The 22293-nt window shown below is 33.2% G+C and overlaps 1 protein-coding gene across 1 annotated transcript; it reads right to left on the bottom strand.

Annotated features, from left to right (window-relative positions):
* Positions 1-15502: 15502 nt before the first annotated feature.
* Positions 15503-18663, bottom strand: LOC126837638 (uncharacterized). Its single transcript, XM_050571577.1, has 5 exons — positions 18606-18663; positions 16808-16948; positions 16470-16632; positions 15942-16212; positions 15503-15628 (listed from the first exon to the last, which is right to left on the bottom strand). The coding sequence occupies exons 1-5, from the start codon at positions 18661-18663 to the stop codon at positions 15503-15505; spliced, it is 759 nt and encodes a 252-aa protein (XP_050427534.1).
* Positions 18664-22293: the final 3630 nt, after the last annotated feature.

Genomic DNA, 22293 nt, shown 5'->3' with positions numbered 1-22293 from the left:
AAGCTACTCTAATAATGATGAACTTGGTTATTCTAAATTTGGAATGGCTTGAATGAGCGAGAGCTAGACAGCCACCCTTCTTAAACCTCCCCTTATTTCAGTCACACTAGTTAAATCACTCAGTCATAGTAATTAAGAAATTATTGTAGGCTTTTCTTTTTTTCTTCTCAATAACATCAATTTTAGAGATACATACAGAGTTGAGACATAATAAAGAATTATCAAGTTTGTTATTATTATTAATGTTATTACTGTTCAATGTAATTGATTTATATAAGCTAACAATATATTTTTTTTTTCCTTGGCTTAGTATAGGCCATTTAGGCCCTTCGCCGCAACCACCACATCCCTCCATGCTTCTCTGTCATTAGCTAGCTCTTCGCCGTTTATTACTCCTAGCATTTGCAGGTCACTCTTAACTCTGTCTACCCATCTTTGTCTCGGCCTTCCTAGTGGCCTCTTTCCATTGGGGATCCATTTTGTTGCCTCTCGAGTTATCTGGTCTTGTGCTCTCCATATGTGCCCTGCCCAGCTAATACGCTTGCTTTTCAGCGTTGCTACTATGTCTGCCTCACTAAATAATTCCCTAAGTTCTAAATTGGTCCGTCGTTCCCACAGGCCGGTTGAGCGATCTTTTTTTGGGCCAAATATCTTTCTTATCACCTTCCTCTCGAAAACAGCTACTTTTTGCTCATCTGTTTTTGTAGTAGCCCATGTTTCACTCGCGTATAAAACAATTGGACGTATAATTACTTTGTACAATATAGTTTTTGTTTTAAATGAGACAAACTTAGAATTGAAAATAGGTTTTAGGGCGAAGAGACATCTGTTAGCTGTATTAATTCTTTGTTGGATTTCTCTATGGTTATCTCCATCTACTCTTAATTCCGCCCCGAGGTATTTGAATGTATTAACTCTTTCTGCTAAAGTCTTAATTTCGCCCTCTGTCTTGCCAATTAGCACTATATCGTCCACGTATGCTAATAGGTGAATATTTTTATTTAGTAATCTATTCCCTACGTCAGTGTCATACAGTCCTCTAACCACCGATTCCAATGCAATATTAAAAAGCATGGGAGACAGTGCATCTCCCTGTCTTAATTCTGTTTTAACTTCGAATTCCTTAGACATATAATCATTGACCTTAATTTTGCATTTGGAGTTCTGTAAACATGATCTTATCAGTCTAATTAACTTGGTAGGAACTCCTAAGTCTTCCATTGCTATCCATAGCTCCTCTCTTACTATGGAGTCATACGCTTGCTTGTAGTCGATGAATAATAAGAAGAGATCCTGATTGTACTCGTAGCTCTTTTCCATTATTTGTTTGGTGGTGTGAATTGGGTCCACTGTTGACCTTCCTGCTCTAAAACCTGCTTGATACTCACCGACTATTTCCTCACCATATGGCTTTTGTCTGGTGAGAAGTATGTTTGATAGAATCTTGTATGAGGAGTCGAGTAGTGATATCCCTCTATAGTTCCTACAATCCATGATATCCCCTTTCTTGTGAATAGGGCATATAATTGACAGAGTCCAAGTTTCAGGTATTTTTTCTTCATTCCATATCTTATTAAATAATTGTTCCATTTGTTTCGTTATCATGTTCCCCACATGTTTAAGGAGCTCCGCAGTTATGCTATCTTCTCCTGGGGCCTTTCCATTTTTAAGCATTTTGATAGCCATTTGTATTTCCTCTTTTGTAGGTTCATTCAGCTGTTGTTCGACTGATACTACCCGAGTATTCCTTAGTTCTTCTGGCATTGGCTTATTTAGAAGTTCCTCGAACATCTCTCTGAACTTTTCCACCACATCTGATCCATCCGTAATCAGTGTTCCATCTGTTTGTTGCAGAATGGTCATTCTGGGTTTATAGCCTGTTTTTATTTCATTGCATCTGCCAAAAGACACTTTTGCATTTGTCTTGAATTTCGTCTCTATATCTTGTATACGATTCATTTCCCACTGTCCCACAGTTCGAATTACCTTTTTTAGTTCTCTCTGTTGGATTGCCAATTGCCTTCTGTTATCTTCGTTAGGAGTCTTGATTAGTTTCAATCTTGCTGCATCTCGTTTTGCTATCGCTAGCTTGCATCTGTCATTAAACCATTTTTTTCTATTGTCTTTCCGTTTGTATCCTAGTGTTTCACTAGCTGCTTTTTTGATAGAATTTTCTATCTTTTCCCATACTTGGTTTACTGTGTGATTTTCTATTCTTTCACTTAGCTTATCTACAGTTTCTATGTACGCAATTTTATCCGTCTGCTCCTTTAGTTTCTCAATATCGAATTTCTTGGTTATGGTTTTCTTAGTTTTCCACTTAACTGATAATCTTATACGCATCTTAACTCGCACAAGAAAATGGTCCGAAATTCCGCTTACCCCTCTACAACTCTTTACGTCTAGTACACATCATTTTCTTCTCGAATCCATCATCACATGGTCTATCTGGTTCTTTACAGAGCCTCCTGGTGACATCTATGTGTGCTTATGGATGTTTTTATGTTGAAATTGCGTGCTTGAAATCGTCATGCCTCTTGTCGTCGCGAAGGATATCAGTCTTTCGCCATTATCATTAGAGATACTTTGTAAACTTTCATTTCCAATTACCGGTCTGAACCATTGCTCTCTGCCAACTTTTGCATTTAAATCTCCCAGCACTACCTTGATCACGTTACTTGGGATAGAGTCGTACACTGTTTCTAGCTGACTATAAAAAATCGTTTTAGTCTCATTATCTTTATCCTCCGTTGGGGCATAACAATTAATGAATGCGATGTCAAACCATCTACCTTTCGCTACTATATAACATATCCTATCATTTATTGGCACAAATGTTTTGATGGCAGACAGTATATTATCGCTTACTAGAAAGCCTACACCTTTCTCGTAAGAAATACCTCCGCAGTAGAAAAAGGTCGCGTTCTGTGTTTTTAGGTTTCCTATTCCAGGCCATCTAGTCTCTTGAACCGCTAATAGAGCCAGTCCGTATCTGTCAAGTTCAGATACTACTGTTGTCAGTGTTCCAGTCCTGTACAGTGATCTTACATTCAATTTTCTGGTCTTAAAATCCTGAAGTTCCACGTTCATCCGAGGCTTTTGTTGTGGTTGTTTCTTAACTATTTATTTTTGCGTATTGGGTTGTTGGCCAAATGACAACCCCCATTAATGGAGGGCCCAACATGGTGGAGGAGGTGCTTCAGTGCTACGATCTATGTAGTCACTTACTTACCTTAGACGATCCTGACATCCTTCAGGCTACACCTCCACCTGGTTGACTGAGGTCCGCGGGGATGTCACACCCGTTACCCAAATAAATGGACACCCCAAGCGGGGAAGTTAACAATATTATTAATATTGTAATAAGTTAACAATATTAATAACTGTAATTTTTTATTTAAATATGAATAAGTGTATAATATAATATATCACATAATAGGTATTTCATATAAATTATCATCAGTATTCGGTCCATAACGATTGTGAAATCTTTCCATAAGTGCATATGTTGTCGCTGCAAAAAAAAATATTTCATGTTAAGTAATAAATATTTAAATAATTATTAGTCATCATAATAGTTACAGGCTTGGACTTCATAATTCGGTCCTAATCCATTCTTATATCCATTTATAGGCATAATTGTCCTGGGAACACCATCGTACACTTTATTCGAACTTCCATAGCAAAGCACAATCTACCGTAAAAGCAATATGACATTATTCATATTTATGATATAATTATTAAAAATTAAACACTTTCATTTAAGTGCTAATTTGAAGTTTATACCTTTTCACGAAGATCTGGAGATAAACTTTGCGAGGCTACTCCATATGCCATCATCATTGCAAAATTTGTATTTAAAATGTAAATATTTTTTAATCGCATCAGTGATGCCTCCTTTTAAAAGCAAACAATAATGCATAAAGAACTTATTATAAAGTAATTTTTTACAACAACCCATTATAATTGTTTAATGTATCATTCCATGCACTCCAACAAAAACCCAACCGTGAAAAAGGCCCAAGATCCAATAATATCTTTTCAAAAGAGACAAAGTAATGATACATTGTGTCCAAGCCTACTCTTTCTTTGGTCCATAACCTCACTTCACACTCCCACTTTCGTGAGCAATACTGCTCTTTTATTTGTTTAGCTTAACACTTGGCCAGTTTCTGAACGAGGCATAAAGCAGACTAGGCCACTCACGCTATATGACCTACCTTTGGGCCAAATTTCACGTTTCTACCCATAAAGGAAGTGCCTTATAATTTTGACGATGAGTGATTGACCCAGTTAGGAAGAAAAATGCAAAATTTAAAATTCTCCCCTTCTGTAAAGGTTTAGTATTAAGGGGTCAATTTTTTTTCCAATTGTCCTAAGCTACTTAGGACTAAGCTTTTCCTATATTTAAATTTGAAAAGCCTATCATAAAAGTGAGCAGAGATATCAGGGTGAGAATTACCAGTTGAATTGGTTCATGTAATGGTACATTGGTATACTTGATGGAACTTGGTTTGGCACATATTGATCATAACAATTACTTAAGCTATTTTTGAGTGTTTTGTTAGAGTATAATATCGATATAGCACGTACTTCTATGAGTTTCAATAAAGGGCTGAGTAAATGAGAGTTGAATTTATGAGCGTGCGTTAATTTGAAACCTTTTCCGTTCACGATCACTACAAGACCATCAAATGTTCCGTATTCTATGAGCATACATTTTATCATGTAGAAAAAGTATCTGACTTGATGGATGAATACGAAATTTGCAGGATTTGTATCTATAAAACGCGTGTATATGTAGCGATACCCAACATGGCCACGTGTTGTCTGATACGAATCGCTAAATAATATCGAATGACTCCTGAAGAACAAAATAACATCTTATATTTACATACACAAAGAATATAGTTATTATTGCAACTTTGCCTACAACATGTATCAACCTAATAGTTCGTATATAATATAAAATATTATTTAAAACATGTGATCAGAGTCAAAGTTAGGTATACATCTAAAGATTTTAAAAACAAATTCTAAGTTTGTGGTTTAAATTTTACTTGTAAAATGTTTTTTCCAGTATTAATACTGCATTTATAACTTTTTTAAATGATCTTTACTTACATGACGCGTTTAACTTGGCCAAACTCGCTTAATTCTGGATCTGTATCGTCACTGTTAAATATTTCTGGCATTTTTTTTCGAAGTGCATAATGTTTGAATATCATGACACAAGCCTTTTCCAGATCGAAATGTGCAGCATGAAAAAACACGATATACTCTTTACCTATTGAAATGGAGTTAATAATATTAATATATGAACTGATAAAAATAACGTTATCAGTGTTTATTTTTCTTTATCAGTAATAATTATAAAAGCAAACTACATAATATAAACAACTTTATTATAAACCGAAACATCAACACACATAATAAAATGCTCAAGAAAATAAAAGCAACGAACATACGGTTTATTTTCGGAAAGTCATCAGTTAGCTCTCCAAGATTTATAAGGTCATTAATATTTTGTTGAGTTATTTCTGCGTATTTAATATTTTCCTTTTCGAGAAATATTTCATAGCTAACATTTGGTTCATACGTACGAAACCCTGCAAAATATTGAAATTATAATACTAATTGGTTACTGAATAAAACATGACAAAATTATTTTTTATAAGGCCATCGACAAGGTAGTGGCGCGGAGCTAAGTAAAAAAAATAGCATAGCGTCCACCGCTATGTATACTATACACGAAGCATCACAATCCCATCAAACTGTTGTACATTTTACTATAAATGTTGCCACCTTTTGGTGAGTGAACGTGAGTATACTTCCATTAGAGCAATGTCACACAAACTATTTATACTTCATAGATAATATTATTTCAAAGCTGTATTATACTTCTGTTTTCCTAGTTTGATAATGCACAAAATAAAATGCAACTAAAAAAACCTTTTTATAGATCCTTAAATTGTAAAGGGTGGGGTAGTGAAACGGGTTTTACCATTTAAATACATTAGAAAATTGCCCTTTTTCTGCCCCACCCTGTATATAAATTTCTTGTTATTTTCTAAAAAAAATTGTTTTTCTTACATATAAATTAAAATAAATCGTATACTGGTACTGTGATGGAGAAAACAATACATTTTACCTACATATATTACTAATTAGTTAAATATTACTAATGTGTATAGCCACTAGCGGTCGGCTGTTGCTTGTTATTTAACAATAACCTTTTATGGAAATTTTAAAAATTGTGTTTTTTTAATAATTGTATAGGAGCAGTATCATAATTTTAAACGTTCACGAGATTTGATCTAGTCATAAAAAAAAGTATTATCATTCATGACTTAATTATTATTAAAATATATCTTAATTTGAACATACTAATAAAATAATGAAATATTTTATACAAAATCAGAGCTACAAGTTGATAAACTAAAAAATTAAAATCAGCACGGAGCAGATTATCTAGTATTAGATAATTTAAACAATCAAGCGGGAATCTCTTTAAATGTATAACAGTACAACAATATGCAAAATATTAGTGTTCCTTTAAAAAAATTGTGTAATAAGAAATACATTTTGGGGCGGTATACTGCATAAAAACCAAAAAACAACAGTCCTCTTCAAAATTTGCAGGTAGTTGTACCTTATATACTCATAGTTGACCTTCGGTACGGTAATATAACGCAGGTGATAAAATAACGAGATAACGACAGTGGTTTTGTCGTTTCAGAATCATTAAGTGTCTTAATAAGTACACGGATAGGTTTTTTTCCCAATAAATCGTGTGTCTACTATTATCAGTTATACGATTTAGTCGTCTGTGATATCACGTAATAAACACAATATTATGATAACGACCATTAGGTCCTAACCTAACCTAACACGGGTAGACGTTACCAACTGACAGTTTTTAGTGTCTGTTCGTTTCTCACATCTGGTAAACCGTGTTTTTAGTACAGACAAATTTTCAACTTAAATGTCTTAAGATAACGGCTAAAAAACTAAAAAAACAAAATAACTTGAAACCCCCCTAGGGGGTGGGAAATGAGTTTAATTTAAATTTGATACAATTGACGTGTGCGGGCATACCAAATAAATATTTCTTGTAAATTTCAACTTGATCCGACTCTTTTTCTCGAAACTATAGCCAGTAAAAGTTCTAACTTAAAAACTCGTACGGTTTTTTTTTGGTTTTTTCAAATTTCGTCTGTGAAGAAGTAAACTTTTTCAACTTTTACCCCCCCCCCCACCAAAGTACCAACTAGATGAAATTTGCGTTTTATAGAGTTGCTATTCGAAGGAATTGGTTCAGTATTAAAAAAGTTATAGTGTATACAGATAAAAAAAAGCCCACATCAGAGTAAAACCAATACCGTCTCACTTTGCATCGAAGCTAAAATAGCGTAGCGTCCACCGCAGTGTATACTATACACGAAGCATCGCAATTCCATTAAACGCGCGTAAATTTTACTATACATTTTGCCACTTTTTTGTAAATGAACGGTTGAACAGAATTATTGATCATATAAGATATCATATCAGTAGATTGAGAAAGTTGTATTGAAGGGAACGGGCAAATCATCATATAGATTGGTTGAATACTTTCTTAGACACAAGCAAAATAGTACAACGTTTCTGAGGTCTCGAGATACTTGTTTTATCAAATAATATATATGGTGACCAAACAGTGACAGACGTTGTTGCTGACGGAAGAGATCGGATCGGGAACCTCCACCATTGCGACGTCTGACACGACGTTGTTGCTGACCGCGGTTTGTTTTCCTACTTCCGACCTAGTAAAATAGCACTTATTATAATAGGAATATAGTAGGAAAACTAAAGCGGGAAAACAAACTTCGACTCCCGGCCAAGTAAACTTAATTTAAATGTTTTCATGACTGTTATAATATGTAGATAGATGTTGATTTGTTGGCAACTATGTATAATACATATATTACATTGTAGTATTTATTTGGTTTTTATATTATATCACATATTTTATGGCTTATGTGGAAACACTTATATTTTTTTTTACTTGGCAAGTTTTTACACTAAGTTAACTAAATGTTTTTTTTGTTGGGATAATGTACTTCACAAACATCACATCTGGTTTTTGTTAATGTTGTTTTATTTTTTTACATAGATCACGTAAATAGTGTATTTTTTTAACATAACAATAAATCTATACACACATGCAATTGCGTTGTACACAGGTATTTGGTTATAATTATTATATTACCAATTTTTGTAAATATAATAAAAATATTTAGCAATATTGGCTATACAGTATTACGGTTTTTGCAACTGTTCTAAAGTTTTGTGCGTGTAAGAGTAAATTTCGGCATTTAATATTTACCAAATATATTATTATTCTTTTGTCTATTATCTATTATAATATCTTATATTGTATATGCAACGACAGACATAAAATATGCAAAAATAAGTAACAGCATACTACAAAGTCTGTGCCGAAAATGTTGTTAGGAGAAAGAATATCATAAACTACTAGCAAATTGAGACACTTATTAGAACACTAATAAGTATTATTATTAGTGGCCCCATTTGGCTTTTTTGCAAAACGCGTTTTATCTTATAAAAATTTTTAATTTTTTTTTTTGATATTGTGGTAAGGGGTACATTATTTAATACATTGTTCGGTATCTTAATTTCTAACTAAATTGGCGATTCCGCGACTACGTCTCGAGGTTGGTACACAACAAGTTTACGCTTTTTGTAGATACTTGTCAAAACAGTATAAAGTAATACATAGAGTGAGTAAGATAGTAGAGAGAGTTACAGTTGTTAGCGTGAGAATAGAATGGTTTGTTTGTATCGATTTAAAATTCTGTAAATGATTGACTTCACTTTCGATTTCTTTCAACGATTTAGAATGTTTTTTTAATTTCTATGAGATATTTATCATTCCGAGGTTCGGGAAATTTTTAATTCTTTAAAATATCTTGTTCGTCCAAGGATAGAGTGTAATTTTTAATGTAACTTACTCCTTTTGGTAAGTAAAGATCTTGACTTGTATTTTTAGTTATGATTTGAGAAGGTATGAGAATGATTTGATTTGCATACAAATTACATGTTTGATTAAGTGTTACCTGTCCTGTGTCATCTTATCTTATAATATGGGGCTCAACATTATTACATTTTACTTTTATTTTTGGCCAAAACAACCAAGTGTTAGTTTTGGAAATACGATTGAACATAGCGGATTTTATGGTTATATAGTGGATATTACAAAGAGTTGGTATAATTGGTCGTTCTAATAAGTGTTGAAGACTGCAAAGGGTATTAGTAGCTGTATACAATAAATGAGTATCAGGGCAAAAAAATTAAGAGTCTAAGACTTTACAATTTTCAAATTGGGTTTCCATTAACTTTATATAATATTAATGATTTTTGCTGAGAGCTATTACCGAGGCAGAGGGAGTAATTAAAGAGTATATATCATCTTGTTCGTGAATAGAAAATGGAATAATTTTGAAAGTTGAAAAAAACATTATAGTCGATTAAAGCACACTGAGATGATAGATATATGAATTAATTTGCTTATAGGGAACTCCTCTAGTAGGTAAATTTGAACCAATAGGTAGTTGGATTTGAATTTCTCGGAATTGTGTTAAACATAGTTTATGCGATAAAAGAGTTGGATGAATGTGTCCATTTATGGCGGAGTTGCATCAATCTCGGGACTTTAAATACGCTTTGCGTCAACTGTAGATTAAAGAGGGCAACTTGTTCTACTTACATTTCACGTGCATCGATTTCTGATAGTCTCACTGAGTCTTTTCGAGAGTCTTATACAATTGTCGGATTTTGGATTCCGTAACACGGCGCTCCTTGATTAAGGAACATAGAGTAACATTTGTAACGTGTCTATTTGGCTAGTTGGCTAAGCTAGGCCGAAACGACAGTAGATAGGGTTAAATTAGTGGACCCGAAGACGGGACGGATGGATAGGCCATATCCTACACTTACATATCCCTAAAGTCTCCTTTGTATATTTGCTGTATCGCCTGAGGAGCTTAACAGGCGATCGTACCTCTAAAAACTTAACTCTCAAGTGTGCAACGAAACGAAAACAGGTTTATTAAATAAGTAAAGCTATGTACATATATATTACACCTCTACCTGGATCCTAAAGCGTTCTCTGTAGTTAGTCCAGATAATGCCGGAGTTGAACGGACACACGAGTACGGGTAAAGTTAAAAGAAATATAAAATAGTAAGGTAACGTGAAATAATAAATAATGGCTTTAGAACAATTAGGTCGTGGTCCGAAGATGGTAGTAAGTAAACTAACTGGGCATCAGTGCCCCTGGCATTGTCCCGTGTTTCTGTTGTCTCCCCTACCTATGATGGATTACATGCTAATCGGGGTAAACTACTAATAATGCATATTTGGAGGCGAATGGTAACGGGCAGCTAAATGTAACCGTCACATATTCAAGTCACCAAACGAAGCACGTACAATTCGAGTTTGAGTCTCAAGGAGATGTAATGTTTCGCTAGAAGAACGACTGAGTTCCGCAGACTTAGTGTACAAGAATTCTGCATCTTTAACTGAGCAAGTCCAAAAAAATACTTAAGAGACACGACCTACGAGATTTATGAGTCCACGTCTTTTCCTTGCCAAAATTCTATTTGAACCGACAGCATTGAATATCTCTTCTATAACTTGATAAATTCGTTTATGAATGATTATGACGCTAGTCCTCATCCAGTCACAGCTTGCTTGTAAAGTTGACGTCCGGTTTTGACGAAGATACTTGTCGCATAAGCCTTGTAAAAGGGTTAACTCCTTAACGACATTAATTTGACTAACGGTGATAGCAGAAATATTTAAGTATGTGACTAATTTAAATTAATTGATTATTGGATGCACGTCTCCTAATGGCTGATGCACAATATTCGCGTATGTTGATGAGGTTATTGCCAATCTGAAAAAAATAAGATAATGGAAAGGAAACTGAATTTTTTCTTATCGAGTTAAGACATCCCAAATTTACTGGTTAGTTGTAGATTAATAGAAACGGTTATGTACAAATAGACGATGTGGCTTATATGCTTAGGATATGTTAGGCTCCTAGTTGATAAGGTTGTTTACCCGTTGATTAGTGAATAGAAGAATTAAAGATAAATATGGCATACGGAATAAAGTAATCCCAATTCCTTTGGTCCTTGTCAGTATAGTGCCTTAGATACTCTCCCAGGGTTCAAGGCTTTTCTCAAGGGTTCCATTTGCTTGTGGATGATAGGTGAGGTGTTAATCTTATGAACTTTTAAAAGCTTGCAAGTCTCTGCCATGATTATGCTAAGGAATTCCGTCTCTTGATCACTGACTAACGTCTGCAGTATTCCGTGAATACAGACACATGTTGTGATAAAGTAGTAGGCTACTGTATTTGCTTCATGATTGGCCATAGGTGAAGTAATTGAGTATTTTGTAAGGTCATCTTGCATTGTCAATATGTAGGCATTGCCTCTGTCCGTTCTAGGTAACGGTCCCACGACATCTATAAATAACTTTTACATTGGTTCTGTCGATGGGGTGCTCATAACCATTGGTTGCTTGACATGACGGTTCCCGGTCTTATTTATCTGACACGATTGACATGTGGATACGAATTTTCTGACGCCTTCAGTAATATTTTCCAATCGAATTGGGTCTATATTCGCTTTACTGTTTGATTCAACCCTCGTTGACCTCCTAGCAGGTTAGTATGATGTTCAGAGATAAATTGTTGCTTTTCTAGTTTAGACAGTTCAGACTTTGAGTGAATATTGATGGACATATTTGTATTGTTAAAGATGTATTTTATCATGTTGTAGACTTCAGACCAATCTAGTTCATCACACCCACTTCCAATGCATGGCATTGCTAGTTTTTCAATTTTAAGCTCATGACAACTGTCTTAATTAAGATTAATCAGTGTCTTGTAAAGATCCTCCATGCTAGGTTTTTGCCAATATTTGTTTTTTATTATCAAATATCGTATGTATCGTGAAGCTTGACGAATATAGATAACTTCATGTACCTTTGGATTTTGAATTTTTAATGCATCTATTTGGCCAAACTTTCGTCGAAACATCAAAGCAGTGCCTCAGCTCATTTTTAGGTCTCGTAAAACACAGTGAGCCAGATGGCATGCCGAATGTGCATTAAAAAGATCTCCAGCTTCTTCTTTTATCTTTTTGTTGCTGAATTTAGTGCCTGAAATTTGTTCTTAGTACTCATAAAACCTAAGTGAAATGGTTTGTGCTGAAGTCTTGGAAATCATGGCTTAATGAATCGGCTTAATATTTGGCTTCAGGTTTAAATATAACCTCATATTGGTATTCTGCCAATTTTAGCCCCCATCGCAAAAAACAGGATCCTGAATGCTTCATGTTGAAAGGCCAGGTTACCGGACGGTGATCAAAGTATATCTGAAATTTGCGTCCTAGAAGGAAAGGGCTGAAAGTTTAAACAGACCAAACTATGCTCAATAGTTCCTTTTCGGTAGTGCTGTATGCATCTTCGTCTTTTTTTAAGGTACGAGAAGCATATGCCACAAGATGATCATGGTTGGGTGGTCTTTGAGAAAGGATACTGCCAATCGAAATTGGACTTGCGTAGTGAGGATAAATGGTTCTTCAAAATTTGGATATCTGAGTACGGATGCTTCTACTAGTTTCTGTATATTACGGGATAGATTTATTGAACAATTTTTTTTTTTAATATATATATATACCAACTACTATATAATACCACTATACAAACGGTATACAACGATTAAGGGACGTGTTGATGAAAACGTAATTATTTTAATGTGTGTAATTATAATTGATAGATATCTTATTCTAGTTAGTACTAAAAATTAAGCTTTCTTTTCCCCTAAAAGAAAAAAAAAATGTTTTTCGAAATGACAAAAAAGAAAAAAAAAATTTTTATGCAATCGTACTACTAATAAATAAACATTTTTTTTACAATATTGTTGCCAAAAAATACATATCTGATGATGGTGCCCTGAAGATGTTCTGGGGGAATTGGTTGACTGTTGAACGGCCAGATGATGTGAATGGCAAACTCTCTGTCAATTAAAATCAAAACGCTTTTTGTTGATTGAACTGCCATTTAAATAGTGGTGATTTGATGTTTGAAATAAAGATGCTCAGATACTTGAATTAAAAATGCTCTGATATTCGGAATATTACTAATAAACAAGACGGCGGGGACTTAAAAGTAGGTTACTACGGCGGCGTAAAACTAGGTTACGGCGGGACTTACTAAACGTACCGGTTTGATATACGGCGGCGGAAAACGATGGTAGTGCGTTCCATCAGCGGCGGCCGCGGTAGCGCTGAACGATTGAATTACGAGAGGGGACGATCGAACGACGGCGGTGACAATAACACATCAACACAAAACGGCGAATGCACACTTTTCGCACTATTAAAATATGTAAAAAGAAATTGGTTGCTTCAATGACAAACAGACACCCTTGTTTTCAAGGCCGGAATCCGTGAGTATACCCACAGTTATAATGTAACTAAATGGGTTACCGCTGCTACCAGATGATGTAAATGGATAGGCCAGACAAAAATAAGGTGTTTTTGAAAAAGAAAGAATAACCAATATGTTTTATTGAACTAAAATAAACTGTAGATTTTTATTATTAACCTCATATACTATTTAATACGAATTACAATTTTAAAATAAAACTTAACTTTAAAGAGTTTCTGGAACTATAAGAGTTCTGCTTTAAGGAACTACTGAATTCCGACTCACTAACTAGGCGATTTGCTCGTGTCAACCGACGAGCCAAGGACACCCGACACCAAAGGTGTCGACATAACCACGATGACACTTGCAATCGCATATTAATGTTAATATCAACATAATGCTACACAGAGCATTCCAAACTATTATGAAGTATGCTACACAACAATAATTGTTAGCTATGTCTTTAGCTGTCAATGTACGATATATTTATCAGCAGAAAAATTAAAAATTAAATTTACATTACCTTGGATTACAAAAACAACAAAGAACCAAATAGCCAAATAACTATGTCGCTTGTTCATGATTAAGTTGAACAAAACAAAAATGTATCACTAAATTATTTAGGATAGACCTTTCGCAAGTGGTTGAATGTACGTTACTGAGTTAGTTTTAAGCCTTAGTGAATCATAAAACATATTTTGTTTTTTTCATAAAAGCTTATGTACATTACTGTATTAGTTGTTTAGTTGAGGCTTGGGCGTATTTACATGTTTTTCATTATTTAGTTCGCTAACACATTTGTACGGGTATTTTTCAAATCTTGAAAAATTAATTCAACCCATTTCCCGATGTCGTATTGGTATGAAACTTTGCACAGAACTCATTATAGATGACAATACAATATCCTGTAACCATACTGGGACTTAGACATCCAAGTCGAACACACAGGGTCAAATGTGGGGGTCATTTCACTAAAATTTCATGTTTTTTTTATATCTTCTAAAAATAATTTAACCCACTTCCTGATGTCGTAAAGGGCTGAACTTTAACCCAGACACTAATTTTTGATGACAATACAGTTTTCCGTCAAAATATTGGGACCCAGACATGAGGGTGGCAAATGCCGGGTTGACATCCCGGCATTTTTTATAAAAACATGTTTTTAAAAAAGTTTTTTTTTGTATCCCGTAAACAACTAATATATTTTGAAAACAAAGTTGATTAATATAGCGCACCCTACTTTTGGCCTCTTTTCTAGGTTATTCAAATATTAACTCAATATGGTATAACTGTTTTTGCAGTTGTTCCCCAGTTTTGTGCGTGTAAGATTACGTTCTGGCATTAGTTACTAACCAAATATATTCTTATTGCTTGAGTAAATTTCGAGCCACCCTTCTTAAACCTCACATTATTTCGGTCACACTGGTTTAATCACTCAGTCATAATAATTAGGAAATTGGTGTAAGCTTTTCTTTTTTCTGTTCAATAACATCAATTTTAGAGATACATACTTGAGTTGAAACATAATATAGTATAATAAAGTTTGTTACTATTATTAACGTTATAACTGTTTAATGTAATTGATTTATATGAGTTAACAATATTAATAACTGTAATTTTTTATTTAAATATGAAGTATATAGTTTAATATATCACATAATAGATATTTCATATAAATTATCAACTGTATTCGGTCCATAACGATTGTGAAATCTTTCCATTCGTTCATATGTTGTCGCTGCAAAACAAATAATTTCATTATAAGCATTAAATATCTAAATAATTGTAAGACATCCTAATGGTTACAGGCTTGGACTTCGTGACTAGGTCCTAATCCATTCTTATATCCATTTATAGGCATAATTGTCCTGGGAACACCGTCGACACCTTCGTACACTTTATTCGAACTTCCATAGCAAAGCACAATCTACCGTAAAAACAATATTACATTATTCATATTTATGATATTATTATTAAAAATAAGACTTTCATTCAAGTGCTAATTTGAAGCTTCTACCTTTTGACAAAGATCTGGAGATCTTAGCGAGGCCATTCTATATGCCGTCGTCATCGCAGCATTTGTATTTAAAATGAAAATATTTTTTAATCGCATCAGTGGTGCCTCCTTTGAAATCAAACAAGAATGTATAAATATCTTACTATAAAGTGATTTTTTATAACAGGCCATTATAATTGTTTTATGTATCATTTCATGCACTCCAACGAAAACCCAACCTTGAAAAAGGGCCAAGTTCCAAATTCAGAAGCCCGTCATAAAAGTAAGCAGAGATATCAGGGTGAGAATAACCAGGCGAATTGGTTTATGTCATGGTACACTGGCATGGTTGCTAGAACGTTGCATAGCGCATTTTGATCATAACAATTACTTAGCTGTTTTTGAGTACTTCCTTAGAGTATAATATCGATATTGCACGTACTTCTATGAGTTTCAATAAAGGGGAGAGTAGATGAGAGTTGATTTTGTTAGCGTGAGTCATTGTGAAACCTGCTCCGTCCACGATCACAACTAGACCGTCAAACGTTCCGTATTCTATGAGCATACATTTTATCATATAGAAAAAGTATCTGACTTGCTGGATGAATACAAAATTTGCAGGATTTGTATCTACGAAACGAGTGTATATGTAACGATATCCAACAAGGCCACGTATTGTCTGATACGAATCGCTAAACAATATCGAATGGCTCCTGAAGAACAAAATAACATGTTATAGTATTTACATGTACAGAGAATGAAGTTATTGCAACTATACCTAAAACTCATATCAGCCTAATTGTTGGAATATTTAAAATGTTATTTATAACATGTGTTCAGAGTCAAAGTTAAATATACATCTTGAGACTTTAGAAAAAAATTCTAAGATTGTAGTTCAAATTTGACTAGTAAAACGTTTTTGCCAATATTAATACCGCATTTATACATTTTTTAAATTATTGTTGCTTACATGACGCGTTTAGCTTGGTCCAACTCGCTTAGTTCTGGATCTGTATCGTCACGGTTAAATATTTCTGTCATTTGTTTTCGAAGTGCATAATGTTTGAATATCATGGCACGAGCATTTACCACATTGAAGTGTGCAGCATGAAAAAACAAGATATATTCTTTACCTATTGAAATGGAGACAATAATATGCATATTTGAACTGATAAAAATAACATTATTAGTGTTCTTCGGCAGTTAATAATTATAAAAGCCAACCACATAATACAAACAACTTTATTATAAACCGAAACATCAACACACACAAAAAAATGTTTAAGAAATTAATAGCAACGGACGTACAGTTTATCATCGGAAAGTCTTCAGTTAGCTCTCCAAGATTTATGAGTTCATTAATCTTTTGTTTAGATATTTCTGCGTATTTACTATTTTCCTTCTCGAGAAATTTTTCATAGCTAACAGATGGATCATACGTACGAATCCCTGCAAAATATTGAAATTATAATACTAATTGGTTACCTAATAGAACATAACAAAATTATTTTTCATAAGGCCATCGACAAGGTAGTGGCGCGGAGCTAAGTAAAAAAAATAGCATAGCGTGCACCGCTATGTATACTATACACGAAGAATCGCAACCCCATTAAACTGTTGTACATTTTACTATATATGTTTCCACCTTTTGGTGATTGAACGGCTGAACAGAATTGATCATATGTGATATCAGTAGAATGGAAAAGTTGTATAGAAAGGATCGGGCAGATAGTCATATAAGACTGGTTGAATACTTTCTTATTTACAAGCAAAATAGTACATCATTTCTAAAGGTATAGAGATACTTGTTTTATCAAATATTTTATTTATAAGATGACCTTGCGGCGTCAGACCGAGGGAACAGATCGGATCGGGTTGGGGGAACTCCCACCATCACGACGTCCGACATAACGTTGTTGCTGAACGCAGTTAATTGACAAATGACATTGTGATGTGTCTTTGTTTAGCTGCGACGCTAATCTGTGATTTTTGCATTTTGGGTGACTTTGTATTATTTGGTATTTTTGTTGTCTGATTTTTAATTATTATTGTATTACAATTACTACGTTTTACATTTACATATACTCTTCGTATCTCTTAAGTACTCAAAAATGTAATTAAAAACATTGACGCGCTGAATGTATAAGTTGTCACTCGTAAAGATAAAATTATAAAATTAAATAAAAAATTTAATTTTCTCACTTTCGGAATCCTATATTCTGTACGCAGGTATTTGGTTTTAATGACCATATTACCAATTGTTTTAAATATAATAAAAATATTTAGCAATATTAACAAATAATTTCAAAAGCAGCAGTATAGTATTACGGTTTTTGCAGCTGTTCCCAAGTTTTATGCGTGTAAATTTTAGCATATTTACCAAATATATTCTTATTCTTTTGTCTGTTTTCTACTATGGTAACTTATAATGTATATGCAACGACAGTCACATAAATTGTTGTGGTATAATAATAAAAAAATTGGTCATGTATGCATATACCTGAACATACTGTTATGAGAAAACATTATTTTATTTTACTTGAAAAAGGGCCTAATAAGTATTATTTTATAAACCAAAGTACAACTGTGAGTAAAACATTATGATTCTTTTAAGTGTTATAATATTGTAAAAGTAAATATGGTTTTCTATATGGCATTTTTATTTTTGTTTTTTTAAACATGCGAATAAAGTATTGTGCATGATATTAATTATACATGTTCATTTCATACACAGAACAAGTGTTTTTTTTAAATAAATATAAACTTCAACAGAGGCCCAATTTTACAACTTTTGCAAAATTCCTATAGCTAAATAAAAATAAAAAATTGATATTTTGTAAATTAAATCAAACCATTAAGTGGTAATAATTAAGGCAAAATTATAAAGCATTCGTTAAAAAAACAAATGTACATTGAAAAATAGTTTTTTGTGGACGAACTCGTAAAATAGCTACGTTTTTTAAATGTACCATAGTTTCCTTTTAGTTATCTTGTTGTTATGCAACGACGGATTTCGTTGTTATTTTTTTTATTGTTAGCTATGTCTTTAGCTGTCAATGTACGACATATTTATCAGCAGAATAATTAAAAATTGAATTTATATTACCTTGGATTACAAAAACAACGAAGAACCAAATAGCCAAATAACTTTGTCGCTTGTTCATGATTAAGTTGAACAAAACAAAAATGTATCACTAAATTATTTAGGATAGACCTTTCGCAAGTGGTTGAATGTACGTTACTGAGTTAGTTTTAAGCCTTAGTGAATCATAAAACATATTTTGTTTTTTTCATAATAGCTTATCATATATGTACATAACTATATTAGTTGTTTAGTTGAGGCTTGGGCGTATTTTTCGTATGCTGTAAGCCACTGAAATATTTCAAAAACAAAATTGAATATTGTATTGCACCCTACTTTTGGCCTCTTTTCTAGGTTATTCAAAAACCGTTGTTCAAATATCTACTTCTACAATAATCTAGAAGAAATAAGTCCATTTTTTTTTTTGAAATAAAGTCCCATAGAAACATTAAAAAAAACAAATTATATCTCGAAATTATTCCATGGTGTATGATGTTTTAAAAAACAATGGGTCCAGGGGAATGTGAAAAATAGAATAAATTAAGGAAGGATGAAGTAAAGGGGAGCATGGAGTGTTTTGTATGACAGCAGGATGCCTATAAGATTGAAAGGTAAACTTTATAGGTAGGTAGTGAGGCCAGCATTGTTATATATGGCTTGGGGAATGGTGAGCAGTGGATAAGAAAACTGAACAGAGAATGAGTGTGGCGGAGATGAGAACGATAAGATGGATGAGTGGAGTGACTAGGGAAGATAGAATAAGAAATGAATACATAAGGGGGGAGTCTATGAGTTGCATCGATTGTGAGAAAAATGATAGAGAACAGGTTGAGGTGATTCGGTCACGTTAGGAGAAGATATGAGACAGAGGAAGTGAGAGGTGTTATAAAGATTGATGTAGAGGGAAAGAGAGTAAGAAGAAGATCGAAGAAAAGATGGATAGAGAGTGATAAGAGGATATCTGGGGTGATTGAATGAGATGTAGAAGATCATGGAAGTGTAGGACTAAAGTGACCAATCTCATGTAGTTGGGTGTGTAAGGCGAAGATAAAGAAGAAAAAGATGAAGAGAAGAAAAAGTGATCTATAAATTATTCCGGTTAGTCCATACGCAAGTGGTTCAATGCAGTACTGTGTTAATTGTTTTTAATTGAGACTTGGGTCAACTTCGAATTCTGTAAATGACTGAATTCAATATTTAAAAAACAATGTAACATTTTCACCTCTAAACATAATAAAACTATAAATCCAATGAACATTACAATAAATCTATACACACTTGCAATTGCGTTGTACGCAGGTATTTGGTTATTACCATTTGTTTTAAATACAATTAAAATATGTAACAATATTGACAAATAATTGCAAAATCAGTAAATATGGTATTACGGTTTTTCCCAAATTTTGTGCGTGTAACAGTATTTTTTGACATTAAATATTTACCAAATATTTTATTATTCATTTGTCTATTATCTACAGACACATAAGTATCAGCAAACTACAATGTCTATGCCTAAAATAATTAAAAAAAATTCCTAAATTCAAGCTCGATCACACGAATCATAGTGTTTTATACCATACTTAAGCACAGCACAGATTATTATATACTATTTAAACTTGTTATTAGTAAAAATGAATATTGCTTTAAAATCATAGTTTAACTCTCCTAAAATACCAATAAAAATAAGCTGCTCTAATAATGATAAACCTGGTTGTTCCAATTTTGGGATGGCTTGAATGAATTTCCTGGGCTAGACAGACAACCTTTATAAACCTCATCTTATTTCGGTCACACTGGTTTAATCACTCAGTTATAATAATTAAGAGATTGGTATAAGCTTTTCTTTTTTGCTAAATATCTTTTTTAATAATTAATCAAACAAAATCACATGTTACATAAGTTTGATTTTGGTTATTATTTTAAACCTATATTACATATTAGTCTTTATCTTAGGTTTCCTAAAAAAAAAAATATAATTATTAGACGATTAATGGAACTTCTTCATCATTGTCTTCATCTTGGTTTTCATCTTGGTCTTTATCATCAGAACTAAGAATATCACCCGGCATGTACCGATCGCGTAGAGACTTCATTAGTTCCAAAGTTGTCTCTAGAAAAAAAAACAAATACCACGTGTAACGTTTAATGTTTGTAAAACATTAAATTAAGTATATCAATCAAGCATCTTGATCGTTACCAGATTGTTCTGAATGACTCAATCCACAACCGCCCTCAAAATCCATTGGCATAATATCCTTAGGCACAAATTTGAAAACTTCCGCCGATTTTGGTCTGTGAAAATGAATCTAAAAATAAAATGTAATTGTTTGCAAATAACAAACGTTACCAAACCAATATTTAAATAATTATTTATCATAACTACAACAAAAAAATGTGTTTTATTCCAGAAAAAAAATTATTTTATATTTCTCCAAAAAAATTTTAAACTTTATAATGTTGATTGTGGACTTTTTTGGTCATGTTTTAATTCAATTAAGCTATTAGCAAATTTATATTAGTAGTTCTAGTCGAAATATTTTGTATTAGTTATAGCAAATAATGTAAGTTTTTGTATGGTAACGTTTGCAATGTTGGAATATGTTTAAATATACAACAATTATCGTACTTAAACCGTTATCTAGACATTTGGAACTAACCTTTTTCCGAAATTCTTTGTTTAAAATATACTTTACTTTAGCATATGCGTAAAGTGTCACTGCCCCAGAGTTTAGAATGTGACATTCTTTTATCCGTAATGGTGCATTATCCTTTAAATAAATAACAAAATCAAGTCATTTTTACACATTGCGGTTTTATTGATATTTATGATGAATCGAGCGAAGCGCTTGAAGGGAAAGGACTTGGTAGGATTAGTAGGAGTAAGTCGGAGACAATGTTGTTTGATTTTGGAGAAAATTATGGGGCAGTGTTATATGGGTTGGAATGTTGGGCAGTAGACAAGAAAGCTGAACAGAGAATGAGTGTGGTGGAGATGAGTGGAGTGACTAGGGAAGATAGAATAAGAAATCAATACATAAGGGAGAGTCTATGAGTTGCATCGATTGTGAGAAAAATGATAGAGAACAGGTTGAGATGATTCGGTCACGTTAGAAGAAGATATGAGACAGAGGAAGTGAGAGGTGTTATAAAGATTGATGTAGAGGGAATAAAAAAAGAAGACCGAAGAAAAGATGGATAGAGAGTGATAAGAGGATAGTGAGAAGAAAAGTGGATAGATAAGAAGTGTAGGACTACAGTTGCTGACCCCATGTAGTTCGGTGTGTAAGGCGAAAATAAAGAAAAAGAATATTTTTTCTAACTTTTCCCTTTTTTCGTTTCTAGATCCAGCCTTGTTACAATGCCATTAAACTTGGTTAAGACCTAACCTAACCTGTTACCAGTTCGTCCACGAAGAGAGAAATAGAAACTTATATTATAAAATTGTTACCGTTAAAAGTTATAAGGCAGTATATACGCACTTGTATTAAGTTCAACAGTCTAATGATTTGATTTTTGTAGAATATTTTGATTTTTCTCAAGTGCCAATAATTGAGGCCAACTAAATTCCATACGACCACTACACCGTCAAACGTTCCGTATTCCACGAGTAAACATTTTACCATTAAGAAATAATATTTGGCTTGGTCTGCGAACTTAAAATGTTTGGCGTTGGTGATTTTGAATTGCGTGTACAAGTAACGAATCCCTTTGT

Source organism: Adelges cooleyi, unplaced genomic scaffold (assembly GCF_023614345.1).
Source record: "Adelges cooleyi isolate 19-005CV unplaced genomic scaffold, UGA_ACOO_1.1 ACOO_flye_CR_arks_rails_tigmint_CR_PRNA_264, whole genome shotgun sequence".
Classification (NCBI taxonomy): domain Eukaryota; kingdom Metazoa; phylum Arthropoda; class Insecta; order Hemiptera; family Adelgidae; genus Adelges; species Adelges cooleyi.
Note: the sequence above shows the minus strand (reverse complement) of the source record. Positions and strands in the feature narration are given on the sequence as shown.

Coding starts and splice junctions, on each gene's coding strand:
- LOC126837638 (XM_050571577.1), bottom strand. CDS start 18,663: ATGAACAAGCGACAAAGTTATTTGGCTATTTGGTTCTTCGTTGTTTTT. Junction 16,213..16,469: donor GACCAAGCTAAACGCGTCAT/GTAAGCAACAAT, acceptor TTTGTTCTTCAG/GAGCCATTCGATATTGTTTA. Junction 15,629..15,941: donor CTTTATTGAAACTCATAGAA/GTACGTGCAATA, acceptor TTGATTTCAAAG/GAGGCACCACTGATGCGATT.